This window comes from Trichechus manatus, unplaced genomic scaffold (genome assembly GCF_000243295.1).
Source record: "Trichechus manatus latirostris isolate Lorelei unplaced genomic scaffold, TriManLat1.0 scaffold00186, whole genome shotgun sequence".
In the NCBI taxonomy this organism is placed as follows: domain Eukaryota; kingdom Metazoa; phylum Chordata; class Mammalia; order Sirenia; family Trichechidae; genus Trichechus; species Trichechus manatus.
In genome coordinates this window covers 1,165,798-1,190,250 of record NW_004444122.1, presented here as the reverse complement: position 1 = coordinate 1,190,250, position 24,453 = coordinate 1,165,798, and the positions used below count along the sequence as shown (strand labels likewise).

Genomic DNA, 24,453 nt, shown 5'->3' with positions numbered 1-24,453 from the left:
AAAGAGTGGCCCAAGGATTCCCGTAGTCCCTGGGATGCTTTCAGGGAGTCTGTGAGGTTAAAGCTATTTTCATACTACTAAGAAATCATTAGGCGTCCCTGGGTGGTGTAAACACTGAAGCATTCGACTACTGGCTGAAAGGCTAGCAGTTCGAACCTACCCAGATATACCTTGGAAGACAGGTTTGGCGATCTGCTTTCTTTTCAAAGGTCACAGCCTTGAAAACCCTAAGGAGCAGTTCTACACGTGGGATCGCCACTGAGTTGAAATCAACTCAACGGCAACAAACAAGAACAAGAAATCATTTCACTTTTTTTGCACAGGAGTTATGTGTGTTTTCCAGAGTTACATGACATGTGATATCACTCTGATGGCTGATGGAACATGTTAACATATTCTTTTATGTTTTAAATATTTAGTTTCTAAGATGGTAAAATTGAAAAAACTTAATTATATAAACAGAGGCTCTTTGGAGTCCTCAATTTTTAACAGAAGAAATAAAATGGTCATACCAGAAAGATTTGAGTGGCTCTCTTACAGGAAGTGGCCTATAAGGTTTCAAATTAAGGTATATTTGTACAAATTAAAAACAGATGTACATACAAATGCAATCTTGGCTTAGTAAAAATGTATCACTACTGTGATCAAAAAACAGCATTGTGTAGGCACTGGAATACAGGAAAAAAAAAAAAAAAAAAGGACACCACCACCTTAATCTTTCTTAGATGAAGTGACTGTAAAAGCATATCTGTAAACAAATAGCACCAATGTTCAAGGGACGATGAGCATATTTAATCATCTCTAGGTAAACTAATAAAATGCAACAGCTAGAAGGTTCCAAGCAACAAAATTCTGTAGCTGTTAGACTAAGTAAGTATACCTGTGACAAAAGGGGGAGGGTAAATAAATAAAAAGCACAGAATGAGTGAGTATAAAGAATGAGGAGGCTGAAGAGTAACTACTATGGCTCGGTACGGTCACCTTCAAATGCCCACAGCAAATTCTACTGCCTCTTGGAGCTTATTTGCTTATCCCCCATCTGAACTCACTCTCCTTTGTACTGCTATAGCTCTTGCCATCTGAACTTACCTATGCTTTGCATTTTTGTTGTCAGTAAGTAATATGATCCCTACCCAAGTCCAGACCACTCTGGAACCTCTACCAAAGGAAAGAAATATTGCCCTTTACAAATTTTTGTAGCACACTGCTGCTTTTATCTCATTTTTAAGGGTAAATACCTTAAAATAAACAATTATTGACAGAAAGCAAGCTGTTACACAGGTAAAAATGCCCCTAATGCCCCCAATAGTTAAGTCTTGGGAAAATAGAGAAATAATGTGTGAACCTCTAGCTTCTTAGCTGAGAATTAAGACAGCAAACTGCCAAAGCTGCTATGGCTTAGAACTAGGTACTGAAGCCACGTTTCTTATCCCATAAAGGCCAGACCAGAAAACTGAACACCCACCTGAAAAATCACTCTCTAAATACAAGAAGGAATACACGCCACAAAAACGGTTTTGTAATGCATCCACACAAGCACATTACTCTTTGAAATTTTAAAGAAAAAATTTATTGAGGATCTGAAAAACAATTCCTAAAAGATCAACTTGTCCAGAAATTGTAGCTACACAAGGCATTGCATCTATCATGTTAAAACGTGCATTAGACACAAATACAAAAACCATGAAACAAGCCACCATTCTTCAACAATCTGAGCAAGGATAAAATGCCTAAGGAACAACATAGATGACTTGCAAAGGATGGGCTCTTTAAGCACCATTTAAAAAAAAAAAGAGAGAGAGAGCACAAATGGGTGAGTGTGTTCAGTTATATACACTGAAATGAACCTTTGGCACTAAGAATCAGAGCATTTTGTCATATAGCATTAACACATATTATAAAAGTGCGTAGTGTCAAAGGAATAGAACCACCAGCATTCAAAAGCAGCTTTGTCAGCTAGGTAATAAAACACTCTACAGCATGTCTCTCCGTTGTCCATCACTGAATACACTGGCAGCAATTTTGAAATGAAAAAAGAGAGAGAGAAAGAAAAGAAAAAAGGGGCTATAACCCCTTTTATTTTCTCTGTTTAAAATCAAACAGAAAACAAACATACATCAATTTTGTTATATGCCAACATTTTCAAAGTACATCATTTGTACAAGAGAAGGACTAAGAACAAAAATGTGTTTACAGAGATCCAAATATGAGTGTCAGCAGTCTCACACAGCCTTCCGATGATACTCAGGAGGAGCCACTTCATAATCACTGGCACTAAACAAAGTGGCAGAATTCTTTGCCAGGTACCTAAAAGTAAAATTATTCATTAAAAAGATTAAGGAGACTCATATCTTGATCCAAACCTCTTCCCACAGGATATATATATACATAAGCCACATAAAAAATGTTTTCTAAAATACACAAAAGCGATCATCACCTCATGTAAAACGATGTTAATTATAACTGGAGTAAATAAGGTTATATACCTGATAAAACTATCCACAGAGGAATAAAGTCCAGAGCTATTCTTCTTTAATTGAAAACAGGGGACAACAGATATGAGAACAAAACACAAGGCTGAGGTCCCTGGGTGGCACGAACAGTTAAGTGCTCGACTACTTGCTGAAAGGTTGGTGGTTCAAACCCACCCATAGGCTCCTCAGAAGACAGGCCTGATGACTTGCTTCTGAAAGGCCACAGCCTGGAAAATCCTATGGAGCTGTTCTACTCTGCACACATGGCGATGCCACGAGTCTGAGTTGATTCAATGGCAACTAAGAACAGCATCCTTCTTCACAGAAAACATCATGACCCCTGCACTTTCAGCCACTACAAAGAGTTAAATCAGAACACCAAGTTGACAGCTTGAACTATCCTTAAAGAAAAAATTTACTGTTACACTAAAAGACTAACATCTAAGGTCTTTTCCTTCAGCTCTTTGAAATCCTTAACATAGATTCAAAAATTTACAAGTAAATTTCAAGTTTAAACATGAAGTTAACACCATAAAATCAAAGCATTTTCGAGTTGAAAGGGATCTAAAATGTCAGGTAGTGGAGTACTTTCATTTTAAAGAAATTCAGGTCTAGAAAGGACATTTATCACTGGCAGACGAAGGACCTGAATTCCTTTTAGATGCCCAGGCCCATGCTGCAGTTTCAAAATTTTAATTAAAAATTTACATGGCTATAAGAAAATCCAAACAGAGAAATACATAAAGTAGAAACTGAAAAATCCAAACTTTAACCCCAATTTCATGCTCAAGAAATGAGCATACTGTTAAGTATGGACTTTTGTCCACAAATGAGTGGAATCATACCATACCCCCTTATTGTAGCTTGGTGTTTTTTCCCTTCAATTAACACAATATGGATGTCTTTCTGTAACAGTGTATTTATTCTTTTAATAGCTGCTTGGTTGTTTCAAATTCCTCACTGTTCAAAATAAAGGGTATTACCCATGAGTCCTTGCAAGCTCCATTAAAAAATCATCTCCACGAACAACTGCCTCCTTTGCCATAAGACCAGAACTAGATGGTGCCCAGCTACCATTATTGAACATTTTGATCAAAGATACCACAGAAGAATCCTAATCAAAAAGGGGAAAATGCAGAATAAAATTTCAAATTCTCATGGACTCTAGGCTTTTTGGAGACATGGAGGGAGGATGAACCCTTGAAACTACTGCCGTGAGATAATTTTTAAACCAAAAATATCCCTTGAAGTCATCTTAAAACTGAACAATAGTTTAGCTTAACTAGTAAAAAAGGCCTGCCTTGAGCATGTGCTCTTTTAATAACTATCTGTATGGGATCAAACTGACAACAGTAATACAAAAGATTAGATAGCAACTTGAAGGGCAGTGAGTTTATCTTTATGAGGGAGGAACAACTCAGAAAAAGAGTGAGAATGGTTACACAACTCAAAGAATATAACGTCATTAAACTGTACATGTAAAAAACAGGTGGACTGCTGTATGTTTTGCTGTGTATAGTCTCAAAAATAACAAAGTTAAGTAAAATTTAGGGAAAACAAATCATCTATATGAGACCAAAAAGTCAACAATTACTCTAAAGCAAAGATGAGAAGATAAGGGGGCAAGGAAACTACAGCACTGGAAATGAAACAACCAGAACGCAATGGAAGAGACTGTTGACACATTGTTAAAAAAAACTCAAACATGCTTGAAAATCTTGGAAAATTTAAGTACTTCTACAAGGTAAGTTCTCAGAAATACAACTGTTCAAAGTCTAAGTACATCAAAAAGTTGCATCAACTACTCTCTACAACAGCCATCAAATATTTTGAATCTCAGCCTGACAAGAGCTATTTCACTGATATTTTAATTTGTATTTTTATGAAAATGTAGAACAATTTTAATGGTACTTTGCATGTCATTTCTGTGAATTTCCAGTTCTATTTTAAATTGGTTTGTTCATCTTTTTCTTATTAAGGACTCCTCCTTGCGTATTAGCATATATGTTAACAACTACATGTAACAAATACTCCATCTTTTGACTTCTTTTTAAAGGTTATTTTTAATCATGGAATTTTAACTTTCTACAGTCAAATTTGTCAACTGTTTCCGGTATTATTTCAGTACAATTTTTAGAAAGGCCATTCTCACCACGAAATTGTAAAAGGATTATCCCACATTTTTCTTCAATTTTATTAATAGTTTAAATTTTTAGATTAAAAGTTTTGACTCATCTAGAATTAAGGTATACAACATTAAGAATGGATCTAACTTTGTTTTCTTCCAAATGACTAGTTAGCTGTCCCTCATCATCTATTAAATATAAATATTCTATTTCCTCTGCTGCACTGATAAGCCATCTCTAAAATTTCCATATACTTGTACTTATTTATACTGTTTTATGGACCATCTATCTTTTCCTATACCAGTACCACATTGTTTTATTTACTTTGGTTGTATTATGTTTCACTATACCAAACCAAAAAAAAAACACATTCGCTGCTGTCGAGTTGATTCCGACTCACAGCAACCCTGTAAGACCGAGGAGAACTGCCCCATAAGGTTTCCAAGGAGCAGCTGGTGGATTCAAACTGCTAACCTTTTGGTTAGCAGCCAAGCTCATACCCACTGCACCACCAGGGCTCCATTTTGTTTACTTTAGTTGTACTGTGTTTCACTATATATAGCATTAATCTCCCCTATCACTGAGTAAATTTCAGTACACTGTATTAATTCATGTTTTTACTTTCAAGCATATGTAAACTTACTTTAGGAAATCATGAAGATAGTTCAGTAATAAAGCAAGGCTCTTCTCATCCAGAGGTGTATAGGCCAACATTGCTCCAATTCGTACTATTTAAACAGAAGAATTAAGTCAAAATTACATCCAAGCAGCACTATAACCATATATTTTAATAATGTAAGCAAATGCAACCACTAATTCCATTAAAATAGATGATTTGAGAAACTCTACTTTTAAATAGATTTTGATAATTAACATTTTAAAGTTCTAACTGCCAACAAAATCATGTTTCAGAAAACATCTTGTTCATTTAGATAAGAGAAAAAAATTAAGATTACTACAGGTCCAAAGAAAAGAAGTAAAATTCCTTCTGCTAAATGGCATGTTACCAAATAATCTCAGTAGATGTGGCGCTCCATAAACCTGGGACATGGGTGCATCAGGGTGATCTGCAAGGATTTCAGCATACTGTGGTCTCTCAAATTTGTAAAGTAGCTGAGTGCCCAACATGACATTGAAGTATTCTTTTATCCCTGCCACAACTTCATTAACAGCATACTCCCTAATAGACGAAAAAAAAAAATTTACTATCAAAGCTGGCCGATGAAAAAATTCAACCAACACAAGGGTAAGAAATCAAGTTTCAGGCTGAACTAGGGGCAGTGAACCACTGCTGAGCTGTACAGATTATTTTTAAAAGGGATTTAACAGGGTTACACGAAATGACGTTTAAAAAATATGCTAAACCAAAGGTCAGCAACTACATCCTCAAGTTAAAACTAGTTTTTACATTTTCAAATGATTATGTAATTATCTATATAAACCTCTCAATTTTGTCTTTGGGCCTGCAAAGCCTGAAATATATGGCTCTTTAAGAAAATGTCTGCCAGCCAATCCCTGTAACCAAACAAATGAAATTCTATTTTGCTAATTTCTGATGGCGTCCATTTTTTCGAGTGACTACAAGTTTCAAATGACTAATTTGGAAATAACATATTTAAAAGAAAAATGCCTTTGAGACACTAAAAAGGTGTGTATACTCTTACTTATTATCTGTGTTTCCTCGTGATTTCTTGTAATTTGCATAATCCTCTAGAATGGAATCCACATTCTTCTTGGCAGGAAGATAAAACAGCTATGAAAACAAAACCACACTTGAATACCAGTATTCTTTTTGAAGAATAATTACACTAAAACAGCTTTAGTACAACTAATAACACCTAATAATATTTAAAAATAGACCAAAGGGACAAATCCTGCCCAAAAAGTAAGACAAGAAGGCAGCAAGTGGCAGGAAAACTAGATGAATGGACACACGGAACCCAGGCTGGAAAAGGGCAGTGCTGACACACTGCAGGGGAATGCAACCAATGTTGCAATACCGTCTGTGTATAAATTTTTGAATGAGAAACTAATTTGTGCTGTAAACTTTCACCTAAAGCACAATAAAATTTTAAAAATTTAAAAATAGGAGAAAAGGCAAAGCCTCTAACGTAGCATTGTCCAATACAAGTTTCTGCAATGATAGAAAGTTCTATATACAATCCAACACAGGGTCCCTATTCACAAGTGGCTATTCAGGACTTGAAACACGACTAATGCAACTGAGGAACTAAACATTTAATTACACAGCCAAATGTGGCTAGTGGCTACCCTATTAGCACTGCTCTGAAGACTTGCAATCTGTTGGACACATACACACAACACAATCACTATATATGGAACATACACTCATTGTGGTTGAGTCAATTCCAACTCATAGCAACCCTTAAGACAGAACTGCCCCACAGGTTTTCCAAGACTGTAACCTTTATGGAAGCAGACTGCCACATCTTTCTCCCATGGAGTGGCTGGTGGGTTCAAACCACATACCTTTCAACTAGCAGGTAAGTGCTTTAACCACTGGGCCACCAGGGCTCCTCTTGTATGGACGTGAATGTGCCTCCATGATACTATTAAGTCATCATTTAAGATCATGAGCCAAGACATTGTCAAAAGCATTTACATAAATTATCCCATTTCGTTCTCACATCTACACCATGAAGTAGGTGTTATTATTCCATTAAATGTAGACACTAAAGCACAAAAAGGTTGAAAAACTAGTCTAAGGTCACAGATAGTAGGTGGCAGAACCAAGCTTTAAACCTTGGCAGTTTAGCTCCAGAGTAAAATAAGGATCCAAAGACCATATATTGTTTATGACCCATGTCTCTAAATCTTCTAATTCTTAAGCAGTCCATAATCTTCACCCTACCCATTCCATTTGTTAAAAGAAACTGGCTCATTTGTCCTAGATAATTTTTCATTTTGGATTTTGATGATCATGGTCCTCCATGTCACTATTTCCTATAAACTAGTAATTAGACCTAGGATGAGCTTAGATTCAGGTTCTTTTTTGGGCCACAAATACCTCACAGAAGGTGCTGTGTACTTCCCATTGCATCCCATTAGCAGGGACATCATGTGTGGCTGTCCTGTTTTCAATGATAGTTAAGATTCATCAGTGTGTTCAGTCCTGGTCAACGTGATCTATCCACTATAAAGTTCTCCAAAACCTTCTATCTAACGGGTCAGCAGTCACAATCATTACCTATTATTTATTACTTGATCAAGAATCATGAAATGATTACCATTCCTTTGGCATTTATTAGCCAGAATTCCCCCATAAATGGGGAACCTTTTCTCAAATAATTGTTACCCTGAAATCAGCGTCTCCCTATAGGAAAGAGAGAAAACACATGTTTCTTTGCCTTTATCAATTTTCAGAATAAATCAGCAACGCAGCTCTGCTTTCCCTGAGTATCACTATAAACTCAAGGACTTTTATGTACCTGCTATGTTTTCTTCTCCAAGTCATTCTTACTGAGGGTCAAGCTGTTCAGTTTCTGAACAAAAATATTATTTACTAATCAAATCTTGAAGTTCAAGTCTATATAACATTTTCATGAAAAAAACATTTTTTTGGTCAGCCTAGAACATAGCTTACAAACTGTGTAGTTTTTTGAGTTACCTGTTTTTGCCTGGTAATTAAGTCCCAGTCATCAACAAGCCATGGTTTTAGTTCTTCAGGAATCTTTACTTTAACTTCAACTCTGTTCATGAATGTTTCCTCCTAAATATAAAACGGAATTAAAAACTAATCTTTCCTTGCTAAATAACAAGCTTTTTCTCGACTCTACAAATCATTGGATGTCAATTCTTTCAAGTATTCAACCATGCAGCCAGAACTGTCGTTTCAAAAATTGCTAATGAAAAGACATACAACTTAGCTGCTGGGAGAAAAGAACCTTATATTGAACCAAAGTAGTCTACATTTAGTGCATTTTCATGTGAAGGCAAACGACCTTTAATAACTTTAATAAAATCCTCTAACAACTTTCCTCTTTTTGTGGAAATAAACACCCTGACTTGATCGATTTTAACTTGGTATTTTCATATTTACCACTGATATCCAAATGACTATCCCAAACATGACTACGTAGAAGCTGCATCTTGAATACATGTAGTTTATGTCAGGAACTGTCGAGTCAGCTCCGACTCACAGCGGCCCTGTTACAACAGAAAGAAACACTGCCTGGTCCTGTGCTATCTTCACAATCGCTGCTATGTCTGAGCCCACTGTTGCAGCCACTGTGTCAGTCCATCTCGTTGGGGGCTGTCATGGATTGAACTACGTTCTCCCAAAAATCTATCAGTTTGGCTGGGCCACGATTCCCAGTATTGTGTGGTTGTCATCCTCCATTTTGTGATTGTAATTTTATGTTAAAGAGGATTAGGATGGGATTGTAACACCCTTACTAAGGTCACATCCCTGGGATGTGGCCTGCACTACTATCTTTTATCTTACAAGTGATAAAAGGAAAGGGAAGCAAGCAGAGTTGGGAACCTCATTATTATCACCAAGAAAAAGCAGCACAGGGAGTAAAGCGCATCCTTTGGACCTGGGGTCCCCATGTGGAGAAGCTCCTAGTTGAGGGTAAGACTGAGGACAAGGACCTTCCTCCAGAGCTGACAGAGAATGCCTTCCCCTGGAGCTAATGCCCTGAATTTGGACTTGTAGCCTACTAGATTGTGAGAAAATAAATTTCTCTTTGTTAAAGCCATTCACTTGTAGTATTTGTTATAGCAGAACTAGATGACTAAGACAGGGGTCTTCCACTTTTTTGCTGACCCTCTACTTTACCAAACATGATTTCCTTTTCCAGGACTGGTTCCGCCTAAAAACACATCCAAAGTATGTGAGACAAAGTCTCGCCATCCTTGCTTCTAAGGAGCATTCTGGCTGTATTTCTTTCAAGACAGATTGGTTCGTTCTTCCTTGAAGTCCACAGTATGTTCAATATTCTTCACCAACAACATAATTTAAAAGCATCAATTCTTTAGCCTCCCTTATTTATTGTCCAACTCACGCATGCGTCAGGCAACTGAGAGTGCCATGGCTTGGATGAGGCGCACCTTAGTCCTCAAACTGACATCTTTGCTTTTAAACATTCTGAAGAGGTCTCTTGCAGCAAATTTGCCCAACGCAATACACTGTTTGATTTCTTGACTGCTGCTTCTATGGGTGTTGTGAATCCAAGTAAAATGAAATCCTTGACAAATTCAACATTTAATCCATTTATCATGAATATACAGCATAAGTAAATGTACTGATTGCTGCGTAAGTCCTCGGTAGCTGCCCAAAGGTGCCTAACTTTCAGAACAGACGACTATTTCTTTTTTTTGGGGGGGCGGAGGGGGGTGTTGTTGGGTTGCTGTTATATTTTATTTTTTCCTGAGTTTTATTTATTTTGTTGTTATTGAGAATATACACAAAACAGTTTCTACGTGTACAATTTAGTTACATTGATTACATTCTTCCAGTTATGCAACTATTCTCACCCTCTTTCAGTATCATAAATTCACTACTCCTAAAGTTCCTATCTTTTCTGTTGTTAATTTGATCCCATATAATTCTTAAAAGAGCATAATGTTCAAGGCAAACCTTTTTCACTAGTTAAGCTAAAATACTGTTTGGTTTTAAGAAGGCTTCAGGGGATATTTTTGGTTTAAAGACTACATCAGGGCAACAGTTTCAGGGGTTCATCCCTCCTCCATGACTCCAGAAAGTCTAGAGTCCATGAGAATTTGAATTCTATTCTGCATTTTACCCTTTTTGATCTGGATCCTATGGAATCATTGATCAAAATGTTCAGCACCATTCAGTTCTTCTGGTCTCATGGCAAAGAAGGCAGTTGTTTATGGAGGCAATTCACCAGACATTCCATATTCTCTTCTATCCAGACTCTCCTTCTTCCTCTGTTGCTCAAGATAAATAGAGACCAACTGTTGTGCCCTGGATGGCTGCTTGCAAGCTTTTAAGACCTCAGGCACTACACAACAAACTAAGATGTAGAAGAGAAGCACTAAACACATCAGGCCAATTAACTGGGATGTCCCATGAAAACCATGACCCTAAACCTCTAAACCAAGGAACCAAATCCCATAAGCTGTTTGGTTGTACAGACTCAGTAGCTACTCTTTTGTCACTGTTGTAAATATATTCATCACACAATTTTTGCCAATTCAGCTTTCTACAGGTGTAAAACTTATTGGCAGCAACTCCAATAATCAGCTGTGCAACACTACCCTTCATCAATGAGATTTTCTCATCACTATTAACCCTTTTCCCATTCCCTCCTGCCCCTAGTAACCACTAATAAACTTTGGTCTCTATATTTACCTTTTCTTGTTATGTTTATATTAGTGAGGTCGTACAATATAGTCTCCTTTTGTAATTGATTTATTTCGTGCAGTATGCCTTCAAGCTCCATTCATACTGTAGCATGTATCAAGACTTCATTTCTCCTACCGGCTGAGTAGCATTCCACTGTATGTAGTCCCCCCTTATCCATGGGGGATACGTTCCAAGACCTCCCATGGATGCCTGAAACCACGGATAGTGCCAAACCCTACATATACTATGATCTGTCCGATACATACCTACGATGAAGTTTAATTTATAAATTAGGCACAGGACGAGATTAACAATAATAAAATGGGAACAATTATAACAATATACTGTAACGAAAGTTACATGAATGACAGAGTGGGGCGGTGCAAGATTTCATCATGCTATGTACTCATTTAACAATTTCGAACTGTGGTTTATCACAGGTAACTGAAACCACGAAAAGCGAAACCGAGGATGCAGGGCTGGCGGCGGGGGCAGGGGGACACGACTGTACAATATTTTGTTTATTCAGTATTTGTTGGTGAGCATTTAGGCTGTTTCCATCTTTTGGCTATTGTGAACAGTGCTAAAATGAACACTGGTGCACAAGTCTCTTTTTGAGTCTCTGCTTTCAAGTCTTTAGGGTATATACCTAGGAGTAAAATTGCTAGGTCATATGGCAGGTCTATTTTTAGTTTTTTGAGGAACTACCACATTGTTATCCACAACAGTTGTACCATTTTGCATTCCCACCAGCAATGGGTAAGGGTTCCACAGTTTCTCCACATCCTGGTCAACGTTTGTTATTTTCTGGTTTTTTTGTGTGTGTGCCTTAGCCATCCTAGTAGGAGTGAAAAGGCTATCTCACTGTGGTTTTGATTTGCATCTCTCTTATGGCTGGTGACACTGAGCATCCTTTCGTGCGTTTAGTGTGTTTAAACGTCCTCTGGTGAAATGCCTATTCAAGTCCTTTGCCCACTTTATGACTGGGTTGTCTTTCTGCTGATAAGATGTCAAAGTTTTATATACAATTTGGTTGTTAGATTCTTGTCAGATATACGGTTTCTAAAGATACTCTCCCAGTCGGTAGCTTGTCCCTTCACTTTTTTGGTAAAGTCTTGATGAACAAAATTTTTTAATTTTTATGATTTTATTTATTTTTTAAGAGTTACTTAATCTTTTGCTCTTTGTGCTTTTGTTATATTAGATACTCTGTTGTTGAAAGTTAGGCCTGGCAAAATTTTATGATTTTAGTTTGTACACTTACATCCTTAATCCATTTTGAATTTGCTCTTGTGTATGGTGTGAGGCACAGACCACTGTTTTTAAATATATTATTGCTTTCTAATTTCAGCTTCAGAAATGCAAACTATGTTAAATATTAAAACCCTATTTTTCAAATTCGTAACTTGGGAAATTATAAATGTAACAATAATAAATCAGAAATAAGACACTTTACCACTTAGATAAGCTATTATACTCCTACACAGATACCAGTAACTGAAAGGGTTTGTGACTTTTTTCTTTTTTTTTAAACAGGTTTACTAAACCATTTTGGGACTTACTATTTAATGTGACCTAATAAGTCTAACCAGTCTAACATCAAATAAATACTTAGTCTTTTATGTAAACATAAAGCTTATCTAATAATGAATCGAGGGAGGGTAATCTAGTGCTACCAAGGAAAAAAAGACATATACAAACATAACCTTTACCGAAAAAATGCTAAAGTTTTAATTTCAGATTTTAACCATGGTAGCATGCTTTTGAGAATCAAAGTTCTATGATTATCTTAATTGTGTTATAACACATGGCTGAGACTAAAAATTCTTAACATGCAATTCAAAATCATAACGGAAAACTCACATTTTCAACAGTAGGATCTACTCGGGCCCTTTTCTTCCGAGGAGGCTGAGGAGTCTCACTGGTACTGCCACCATCTCCATTTCCAGGTGCTTTACAAAATCCGGGAGGAGAGGGAGGGAGGATGGGGGAGAACAAGTGAAATGATAGTTTTTCATTAATTAATTAAGAAACTCTTTGAGGAGAATAGTCTCTTGACCCACCTATCTTTCCACTACATAGATGTTACTTGGATCCAAGTTGAAGAACTAAAAGCTCTATCAAACATTATAAAGCAGTATTTAATAATATTACCATCTTCCATTTGTTAAAAAATATTAACTTCTTAGGAGGAGTCATTGAGACTCAGGAAGATAAAAATGAATGCTTACAAGTTTCTCCACGGTAAAAAGAACATCAGTTAGGTCTCCACCACTAATTACCTAACTCCCCATCCTATAACACTGCTGGCAAACTAACATTTGATATCATCAGTATCATAAGCTTACTCTAAATCTTTATAATTTTTTCAATTTAACAGTAATTTCAAAATGTAAACGTTATAAAGGTAAAACAAATTAATTTAAAGAAAAAATATTCTTACTTTTCTGTTTATTCTTTTTTGTTTTCCTGAAAGGAGGGGAGAAAAACAGAAATACGAATAATTATGGCTATTAAAGCTGCTTTTGTTTCAATTCCCTGTTACCAGGGTTAAGTTCATGAGAAATATTGTCTTGGATAAGATAAGGCAGTAAATATATAGTTTCCAGCTTTATTGATAGTTGATTAAATTCAAATTCACACTTCTTCCATATAATAGAAAAATAAACCAAGTACACTTCAGGTGACTTCTTTCTGGGGTTATTCCAATGCATTCATAGTTCAAAAAAAAAAAAAAAAAAAATTGAGTTCTACGGTACAGAACTCAAATCCACGTAAAAAGACCAGACTTCAAGGTCTGAGACTGGAGGAACCCCAGAAGACACGGCCCCCGGACTCTCTCTTAACCCAGAACTAAAACCGTTCCCGAAGTCAACTCTTAAGAGAAAGATTAGACTGGACTATAAAATAAAACTCAAGAAGAGTGTGCTCCTTAGTTCAAGCAGATACACAAGACTAAATGGGCAGCTCCTGTCGGGGAGTCGGATGAGAAGGCAGAAAGGGATAGGAGCTGGTTGAACGGACACAGGAAACCCAGGATGGAGATGGGGACCGTGCTGTCATATTGTAGGGATTGCAACTAGGGTCACATAACAATATGTGTATAAATGTTTGTATGAGAAATTAACTTGAGCTGTAAACTTTCACCTAAGCACAATGAAAAATAAATTAAGTTCCAAAGATTAAAATATGTTTTCCCAGTTACTCTAGTACCAGCATAATTCAATTTTAAATATGTCTATTCTTTAAGACTAATCTGCTATTCCACTCTGACTGGTCCAAACTGTTTTACCTTATCTCGTTTCTAACTATATTCCCTCCTTTTCTATATGCCACATGCTCTATTCTCCCACATCTAAGGGGGGACAAAAGTAACATCTCCTTCCTCTTGGTTATCTCTTACAGGAATTTAATTCATGTCTTTTTATATGGTACCAAACAGAAAATTATTAATTTTGCCTTTTGGCATTAAGTATTTCTGGAATACAGTCATGCATCACGTAAAGTCCACAATATGTTCTGTGAAATAGGACATTATGTGACTTGGACATTGGGCAAACACAACACAATGTTAATACACAGGTGGTCCCCGGATTACAAACGCATTCCATTCTTAAGTCTGTCTTTAAGCTGAATTTGTACGTTAAGTCGGAAGAGTTAGGTACAGTCTGTATCTAACATCAGTTAGTCAAATGTTTGTCTTAGTATACAGTGTACCTTTCTACGCATAAAAAACTTCAATACAGTAATAATGTTTTGATGAGCACAGCAAAGTAGTGCCTGTTTGCTATTATGAACTATTGTATGTACAATGAAATTTTAATATAATAGGCTTTACGGGCGTTGGGTCATAACTGCAGATTGTACATCCTGGGGACTGCCTGTACTTAGCAAAGCAATATGGAATACTGTACTGTACCTATATTGACGAAACAGCCAGGACACTGTACACATACAGTACTGTATTTCAGCTAATGTATCTGACAAGGTAATATATGTGTTAAGTAAGTTAATACTGTATTATAACCTTAGGGGACCACGGATGTATATGCAATCGGGCGTAGCCTGAAAGGACATTATACGGCACATGACTCTACAAGGAAAAGAGTTTACAAAGCCCATGACTGTGGATTACTGCTGGTATGACATGTCAAAACACCTTAACAGTTTTACTTTTCCATAGCTTTAAATATTTATAATTGTTATTAATTAACTCTAATCATTCAATTTGGGGTTCACTTTACAACTTACGGGGTCACAAAAAATACTGACAGCTGATTTCAACTCTAAAGTAAATAACCTATATACTTCAATGAATCCTGGTAGCAAGGAATCCTGGACATTCTTTCTTCAACCTTCTGCTCGTGTTAACGAAGCAAGCAAGCAAGCTAGTTTCTCAAACTGTGCAATAGGTTTCATACAATAATAAACTGAAGTTCAGTTTGTATTCCTATTTCTAAATGCCAATGACTAAATATTATAGTTAAAACATAAGCTGTTAGATGCAATCTACTTTGAAGAATGACTGAAGTCTTAAGTCAGCCATTCACTAAATAAAAACATAGCCTTTGAGGCCAAAGTGCCAACAAAATTCACGCGTATTCATTATCAGTTTAGAAATAATACACAGCATTATAGACCTAGACTTCAACAAAGTGAAGGTAACCTGGTTCATAAAATACTTTCTAACCAGAAGCATTTATATTTATATATATTCAGAATAACAGAATAATTACCAAACACTAAATATACAGTAGAGTAACTTAACATTAAAATCACATTAAAACCTCAAAGCAGAATGAAAGAACAAAGAATTTAAAAAGAAAAAAATTTTTTTCACCAGATTTAGACTACCTAATATTTTCACTTTAAAACAGACCTCCTATTCTATGAGGGAGCCCTGGTGGCACAGTGGTTAAGAGCTCAGCTGCTAAAGAAAAGGTTGGTAGTTCGAGTCTACCAGCCACTCCCTGGAAACCCTACAGGGCAGTTCTCGTCTGTCCCACAGGTTTGCTATGAGTCGGAATCCACTCGAGGGCAGCAGGTGTGGTTTTTAGTATTCTACCAGGTTGTCATGGATTGAATTGTGTCCCCCCCAAAAATGTGTGCAGCAACTTGGCTGGGTCATGAGTCTCAGTGTTTATGATTGTGTCATCTGATGTAATTTCCTTATGTGTTGTAAACTCTATCACTGTGAGATTATATATGATCTCCTTATGTGTTGCAAATTCTATCACTGTAATGAGGTTATACTGATGAGGTTGACAAGATTAAACAGTGTCTTAATGTAATCTCTTTTGAGATATAAAAGAGAGAAGCAAACAGAGACACAGGGGAACCTCGCACTACCAAGAAAGCAGTGCTGGGAGCAGAGCACATCCTTTGGACCTGAGGTTCCTGTGCTGAGATACTCCCAGATGAAGGGAAGACTAATGCATCACAAGGACCTTCCTCCAGAGATGACAGAGAAAGCTTTTTCCTGGAGCTGGCGCCCTGAATTTGGACTTGTAGCCTACTGGACTATGAGAGAATAAACTTTTCTTTGCTAAATCCATCCACCTGTGGTATTTCTGTTGGAGCAGCACCAGATGACTGAGACACAGGTAATAGTAGTACTTAAAATTACATGATGACCTCTAGCATCCATACTGTAATCTTATCAAAATATCACTTTCTCATTAAAAGGAAGCCTTCCTAGGGGCAGTATCAGATTCCATGTCTGAGGCAGGAAACATACAGGAAGAAGATGAGCCTGGAAAATCTTGCCATACCTACTGGCAAGGAAGACCCGAAAGATTCAGGATCCTTCAAGACTCAGGAGCCAATGTGAAAAAGCTCCCACTGTCTAAGGATGGCAAATTGAAGCTTTAATTCATACTTAACTGAGCCATTACTTTTCTAGTGAAAACTGCACAGAACACTTTACATTCAAACATAAATAACTTTTACGTAGGTTAGGCTTCTATACCAACTTGTAGTACACAGCGATTAGTTACAAACAAGTGTATTACTTTATTAATAAAATCCACCATAGTTTTTCTATATGAGAAAGTTGCTGCCTTTTAAGACTTATTTGCTATTAAATCTCAATAAATTTATCACCAGTTCTCCTGAAAAAGCAGACCGCAGAAATGTTACTACTTATAACAAACAGAAGCTATGAACAGTCCTCAAATGTTAACACACCCAATCTTTGCCAAATCAATTAACTATTTTCTCACCAAAAGAGATAAAGAAGCTTCAAATACTTCAAAATGCAGTACTAACTTCATTACCAACACCTTACTTTTAAGTACAAAAGTCAAATCAGTAACTCTAAGAACAGAATGTAAATATTTCACTACCTTAACAAGCACTTGACCACATACCTCAAGCCTCTTTAAGTGTTTGTTTTTATAAATAATTCTCTTTTAATAAAAGTTATGGCCTTTATGTTCTTTTCTTACATTATTAATACTTATTAAAGAATACTTATTAAGTAAAGTTACCACTTGTACACCTGCTTTCAGGTACATAAGCTTTAGACATATACGACATGTGCATGCACATGACTTCCACATCCTAGGCTGTATTACCAAAATGTTCTAAAATCTAAAGAGTTTAACAACAAGTAGTATTTGTGGGGAGGGAGTTAACTTGTTAACTTGAAACCTTAACATCGCACATATCCTTACCATGAGTTTGGGGGGGGGCAGTGAAATTAGTATATATTTTTATCACTACTGAAAAAAGCAAACCTTGCCAAAAAAATTTCAAAACTTGTGTTCAAATGTTAATTTAATACTATCTTTGTAAGAGAGGAACATATTACATGCACATACATTTACATAAACAATTTAAAAGACAACGGAAGAAACTTTAATGAAGAAAACTAAAGAATTAATACGTATTCTTAAAGACTTCAACTAATGACACTCAAGAATGGGATTCTGACATTTTTTTCAAAATCCAACAACGCTCCCAAGGTTTCCATTTTCAATAAACCCTAACACGTGATACTGCGTGTCAGGTTTGAATTTCACTTATAAAGTGGTATGTTAATATTAAAACAAAGATTGAGCATCTTACACTTCAACATTTTTCTGTTGCAGACCAGATGTCTTCTTTCCTGGGACAGCCCCTCTCATCTTCCCCTCTGCATATTGCTCCCTTCAAAAATAATTTTAACAAAGTCATAAAATTAATACTTATTTGGAAAAATAAATTGTATCCTCTTGATTTCATCTAGAAATCTGTATTCAAATTGAGATTGATGAAAAATTTGTAAAGTTAAGGCGCCTTTTTAACGTTCCCAAGTCTATGCACATTCTAGTACAAAATTTTTAACAAGTTACACCAAGAGATAATCTACAAAACTCAAGAAAGGAAGAATAAAGGCCTAAAACTCGATTCTTCTGTAACTACCAAAATTAAATGTAGTAGAAGTGATTATAATAGGTCGTATCATCACATATAATTGAAAGTTCCACTCCTGTTTTGGAATACACTAAGTTCCAAAGTTTTACAAGTAAGTTTTCTTTTAACTGATCCCATTTTATCTTTTCAATTTTCTTGATATACATTTCAGCTTTGAAATTTAAAGAAAAACACTTACCCCCCTATAGACCATACAGTCTTTTAACGTTCCTTTCTCAATGTGCTTTCAGAGCTTAATAATGGGGACCCCCTTCCCGTTTTTTTTTTTGTTTCCCCCAACAACCAAGCGTACCGTCTACAGCTCAAAGGATAAGACAGAACAATGCACCTACAACTATCACAATTTCTCACAGAATCCTGGCTCCACTTCCGGCGCTAATGCTTGATGACAGGTATACTATTTCTTTAACTAGGAAAGGTTTGTCTAAGGTATAACACAGCAGCTGACAGGTACCAAGAATCATCTTATAAGCAGGCAACCAACATGACTGCATTGTTCATTCTATGTTCAAAAACTAATTTCCAAGCATTTCCTCATATTCATTTTGCAAAACAAACTTACTGATTGGCCTTCTGAAGTTCTCTCTGTTTCTGCAGATTGGTGTCCACGTATTTGAGTACTCTGCTTTCTGGAACCCATTCATCCCAGCTGAGAAAGAGAAAAGTTAAAATATCATTCAAAAATATTTTAATTACCACTCAGAAGCCAATCATTTTTCAGAGATCCAAGAAGGAAGACTTCGGATTTCTCTGAAGTTATTTGATAAACTGGTACTACAAATCCATTGTCAACTAAAATGACAGTCTAATGAAAGTCGGTCTCATAAAAATGAAAATCTAGTATTTCCAGAAACAGCATTCCAAATCTAAACTGCCAATGAGTTCAAAAACAGAAATGTTCAAATCATTTTTAGCAACGGCATTAAGATTATAGTAGTTAATGTCACGTAAGAATCTCTAAACCATTAGCCTTACAGAATGAAACCACTACCTTAAAAGAATTTTAATTGCCGAAAATGAAGCACAAAAGTCAATAATAAACTGTTATTTTTTAAAAAACTAAAACTAACTGGCTAGTTAGCTCTGTGTCATAGCAAAATATTAACTCTCTGTACCTTGGTTTCATCACCTGTAAAATGGGGGTAGCAGAACCTATTTTCACAGGACTGTCATGAGAACTGAATAACACATGTAAAACACAGGACTACCTGACACATGTTAACTAAACATTGACGGTATGTCACAAACACATTAGGAGGCCTATAATACTCAAACACCCTCTAGACTGACTCAGCTAAGTACGTAAATTAAAATATTACAACAGTTTACCACACTACACGATTTTAAATCTTTATTCACTCACAAATGAATATACTAACTTCCAAGGCTGACCAGAAAGCTGGCTTTCTAAAAAATCAAAAGTTAGAACCCATGCCCTTAAAATACGTAGTTGCTAAGGTATTTTGGGCACTACTGAAAGCTCCTTCAAAACAAAATATTCCATGGTTGGTTTTTTTAGGGGTATTTCTTAGGGAATGCTCAACTTTTCAAGCAAAGTAAACCTTTTCTCCTGCTGATGGAGCTCCTTTAGTGACACAATTAGATGTATCCTCAAAGCAAAAGAAACCTTTTAATGATTTCCCACCTTTGACCTCTTATATAAGATAGCCAAAACAAAAAAAAAAAATTAAGATTAAAAAGCAATCTTCAATATAATTTCCTAGAGAAAACTTTAAAACATGCATTTACCTAGAGGTCAGGAGGGGGTGGTGTACTGAGGGGGCTCCTTCAGGAACAGGAAAAAGGGCTACAATATCCTCACGTGTCTTCAAAGTTTTTTCAGAGCGCCTGGGCCTCACAGCACTTCTGATACAGACAGCATAGTACAAAGTAATCTCAGTAACTAGGTGCAGAATTTAGCTTAAGCTTTATTAAGATTTACTTACAAATGGAATATTGAAATGTCTGTGTCAACAAATTCCAATAATGTTTTTTGAAAATTTTGAAATATCTTAATACCTAGTATACTTTTGAAAAAAGTATACATATTAACTAAAGTTTAAGAAAATTCAAATTTGGGGTTTGAGATTTTGTTGTATGGGTTTTTTTTTTTTTTTTTGGTATAATTTTTTTAAGTAAGGTATTCTACAAACCAATTTTTTAAAATGGGGATCTCATTTATATGTCTACTTACAACTCCTACAATTCTCTCTAAACCAAAGAGAGCTAGCCGATTTTTGTTAACTACCACAAGGTTCCATTTGAGAACCTTGCAAATTCTCCCTCTGATCTAAAACCTCATTAAATGTTTCCAAATACATCTAAATAAGCACCCTGAACAAAAGACCAAATCACTGCTATAGTTTCCTTTATATGTCAGGAGCTTGAAATCCTTGCTAAACCAAAGGAAAAGGAAATGACAACATCCTTTGCCCTGAGAAATACTACTACTAAGGGTAGTAACAGAAGGCCCAGAGATTTTTTTTTATTGGTCAAGCATAAAAAAATTTTTCACAAACATCCAAAAGCAGCTTGTGATCAATTCCCAAGGTCACAATGATCCCTGGGAACTATTTACAGAGCACTAAATAAAATCACAACACACTCAGGTATCTGAATAACTCCTCCCTCTGTCAAATTAGGTTTATTTGAAGGTTTCTTCTCTGAATACTTAACTAAGTTCAATTTTTTCAAAATTACATGTATTTACCTACATACCAAGTCAACCACAAAAGATAAAATCTTTATTATTCCTCAATACATCTACAAAGATATTAATAAACATCTCTAATATTTAGTGCCATTTTCCGATTTTTTCCACAGTAATTAATATATAAGATTAGCTGAAAACAAAAACTAAATCTACACAAGCTTATCATTTACTCATGTTACTGAACAATACTACCAAAGGAAAAATATTTATTTTGAAGCTACAAAAATAGAAAACATAAGCATTTGGTATTTTCACAATTTCTGAACAATTACAAATGTCCCTTAAAATCCAGTCTTTGAACTATACGTACCTACATATAATTTTATACAAAATATTATACATGAAAGAGTTAAGTACAAAAACTGTGTTACTAAGGTGAAATTCTAACAAAAACAATTCTTTAAAAATCGGCCGGTGGGGGTGGGGGGAGGTGGAGAGGCCCATCCCATGAATCTGCCATTTGTTTTTGTTTTGATACCGTTTGGACTTTACTTAACCTTCCCATTAATAATATACATAAGGTGTTCTATATCTTGTAGAGAACTGAGATTCTCCTCATAACTTAAAATATACACTCAGCTTTATCTGGATATTGACAGAATATCAACATGTAAAATGTAAGTCTAACAAAAGACTGAAATACAGTTTTAACATTTAACAGGAAAGAGAAAGCTATGAGACATACTATGAAAAAACAAGATAAATTTTCCTGGATATTAGAATGAATTTAGCATTAATACTAAGATCACATTTAAAGCCATACTTTACGTCTAAAAGACCGTTTTTGCTATTATTTCCCTAATTTCTCAAAAGCCCATGGGGGTTACTTTGAGTTACTGGTATTACCTATTATTAATGAGATATACTTTACTCCTCATAACTGAAAAAAAAAAATCACAAGTTGGCAAATTGTGCTTTTACACATTTTAGATTTCCAAATTTCTGCAACTAATGGAGGAGCCCTGGTGGCAAAGAGGTTAAAAGCTTGGCCGCTAACCAAAAAGTCAGCAGTTCAAGTCCGCCAGCTGCTCCCTGGAAACCGTATAGGGTAGTTCTACTCTGTTCTATAGGATTGCTGTGAGTTGGAATTGACTCGAAGGCAATGGGTATGACTAGTGGAAGCTAAGGGTCTGGTACTTCTTCTTGGCTAGAAGCATTTGATATGTGAAAAAAAAAATTCCTAACAAAGAAATAAAATTAACTGGGTTAGTCACCCAGATAGTGGAGTATATGAAACAAGACCAAAGTTACAGGGTCAGTAAATTTCATAGAGAAAACTTCCTTTCATGGCAACAGAGTAGTCATCAAATCATATGGCGTTGCTCACCTGGTTAAGTACCAGAGCATGGCTCAAGTGACACAAAGCCTTAAAAATTACTAGAAAACAACTAATAAAAGAACTATTATTACTGGCAGTGCTATCTTTGAAGGACAGAAGACCATTAATAAAAGTTAATTTAGAACCTTTCATTGTAAAAATTACAGGCTACTCAATTACAGACACCAAAAATGCGTCCTAGGTAAATTACTGGATGTGGTAATTGTGGGCCATGAAGATAAAAACTCATCACTGAGAAGGAGCTCCAGTGGCTAGGATATTCTAGAATGTGTTCAATCTATACCCATGTCCACTCCCCGGAACAGACTAATACACCACTGCCAAAAAAGAGTAACTCTTGGGAGTGGAAAATTAGGGTCTGTAATTAATTTTTTTTATTTGTGCTAAATCATATGCTAAAGGTGAGCTACATGAGAGCACTTTCTGTTAACATTTGTTTCCGAAGTTCAGAAAAATGGCTTGATAAATTCTATCATTACTCCCAAACTAGGTAATCCTCTTTTCCTAGGTAGAAAAATCCAGCCAGTTTTGAGTATAACTGCTTGAAATAATGTATATAGTCACTGAGTTTCTACTAATAACACCAGAAAATTCAGGCTGGCTGAAAATGTACCAAAGTAGCAGTGTGTGCTAATCTATCAGAGTAGCGTGCTAATCTGTCAATCACCATTCAACCAGGATAGTTGGTTTGTGAGACATGCCAACACAAAAAATACTTCAAGAAATCAAGTACATTTAAAATAAAATGGCTCTGAGTAACTAATTACTATTATAGCTTCATTATACTATGAATGGTTCATCTTTTTTCCACTATGTACGATATTAAAACTGTATAAGAATTAAGACTCACATGCTTGTGTCAGTCTGACACAAATTACTCTGTTAACCATAAATATAACATTGCTTTTAAAGATCTAATACTCACTTTTTATTCCAACCACTGTAATGTATAAAGTATTTCACTTGTTTGTCCTTTATGGCAACCTTTACACACTGAAATAAAGAAGAAAAAATTCACTTAGAAATGAAACTTTAAAAAAAAAGACTACCTGGAAGATTTTAGAGTATTCTCTCATACTCTCTAGACTTAAAACTCTTTCTGGTGGCCAAAATGAAAACAAAATGTGACTCTCTAAAACACTATCTAAGAGCTATAAAACTTTTCAGATCAGTCACAAAAGGTCCAACAAAACTGAAGCATCATAAACATAAAAGGTCAACCTAAGCGTTAGCTCAATGAAAAGCTAATGAAAGCTATTTGTGAGTGCTTTCTCAAAGTCTAGCTAAAGAAAACATTTAATTGTATTACATAAAAGTATTCCCATTAGCTTATGAAAAATAAACTGACGCACTGCAGAAAACCAGCTGAAATAACCAGCAAAGTAAGGGATTAAAAACATTTTGTGTTCTTCTTAAAAACAGCCAAATAAATAAGAATGAATTATTAGAGGAAACCATTAACAAGTCGTGATTATCTGGTTTTGGATTTAAAAGTCATTATCAGAGGCAAGGCAAGATAGTTCTATTCCAAGAGCCATTTAAAAACTGTTCACGGAAGTGTTTTGCTACCAAAGAAAAACCTGCCAGTTTAAAAAGTTTGCTTGAAGTAGATACAACGAAAATAACATTCAGGGATTTAAATGCCCAAAAGGACTCATAATCTACTTACAAATTTCATATTTTACCATTAAGTTTATATACATACATACACACTTCAAGTTCCTGACCATCTTTAATTCCAAATCCAGCCATTCTGGTAATTTAAAAACACACATCTATGTGTTTAAAACACAAGTGAAAACAGTTATTTGGTCACAGTGCCCAACACTTTACAAATAAAAGATTATTTTCACAGACATGTATAAGCTATTTACCAAGAATTTATGTAAAAACTGCTTGTAACTAAACATTATACTGTTTTCCATTTTTATAACTTGTTCATTTTAAAAACTGTAAGTATTAAAAGTACACTGAAGTCCTAAATATTTATGCTAAAAAGGTTACCAGAAACAAAATACTACAAACTTTGGAATGCATTATCCTGTTTATTT

General features: G+C 35.6%; 1 protein-coding gene across 2 annotated transcripts in view; it reads right to left on the bottom strand.

Annotated features, from left to right (window-relative positions):
- Positions 1 to 665: 665 nt before the first annotated feature.
- The window catches only part of MORF4L1 (mortality factor 4 like 1), a 29,686-nt gene continuing 5,898 nt past the window's right edge, over positions 666 to 24,453 (bottom strand). Inside the window, exons 3-13 of one of the 2 annotated variants that reach the window (XM_004387479.2) lie at positions 23,328 to 23,395; positions 20,100 to 20,216; positions 18,913 to 18,999; positions 18,003 to 18,083; positions 13,378 to 13,403; positions 12,798 to 12,886; positions 8,229 to 8,330; positions 6,265 to 6,353; positions 5,608 to 5,780; positions 5,244 to 5,328; positions 666 to 2,307 (exon numbers count right to left, since the gene is read on the bottom strand). In XM_004387479.2, the coding sequence (XP_004387536.1) occupies positions 2,223 to 2,307; positions 5,244 to 5,328; positions 5,608 to 5,780; positions 6,265 to 6,353; positions 8,229 to 8,330; positions 12,798 to 12,886; positions 13,378 to 13,403; positions 18,003 to 18,083; positions 18,913 to 18,999; positions 20,100 to 20,216; positions 23,328 to 23,395 (1,002 nt within the window). In that variant the 3' untranslated portion in view covers positions 666 to 2,222. The remainder of the gene's footprint in view (positions 2,308 to 5,243; positions 5,329 to 5,607; positions 5,781 to 6,264; positions 6,354 to 8,228; positions 8,331 to 12,797; positions 12,887 to 13,377; positions 13,404 to 18,002; positions 18,084 to 18,912; positions 19,000 to 20,099; positions 20,217 to 23,327; positions 23,396 to 24,453) is intronic. The other variant, XM_004387480.2, reaches the window with a different exon arrangement.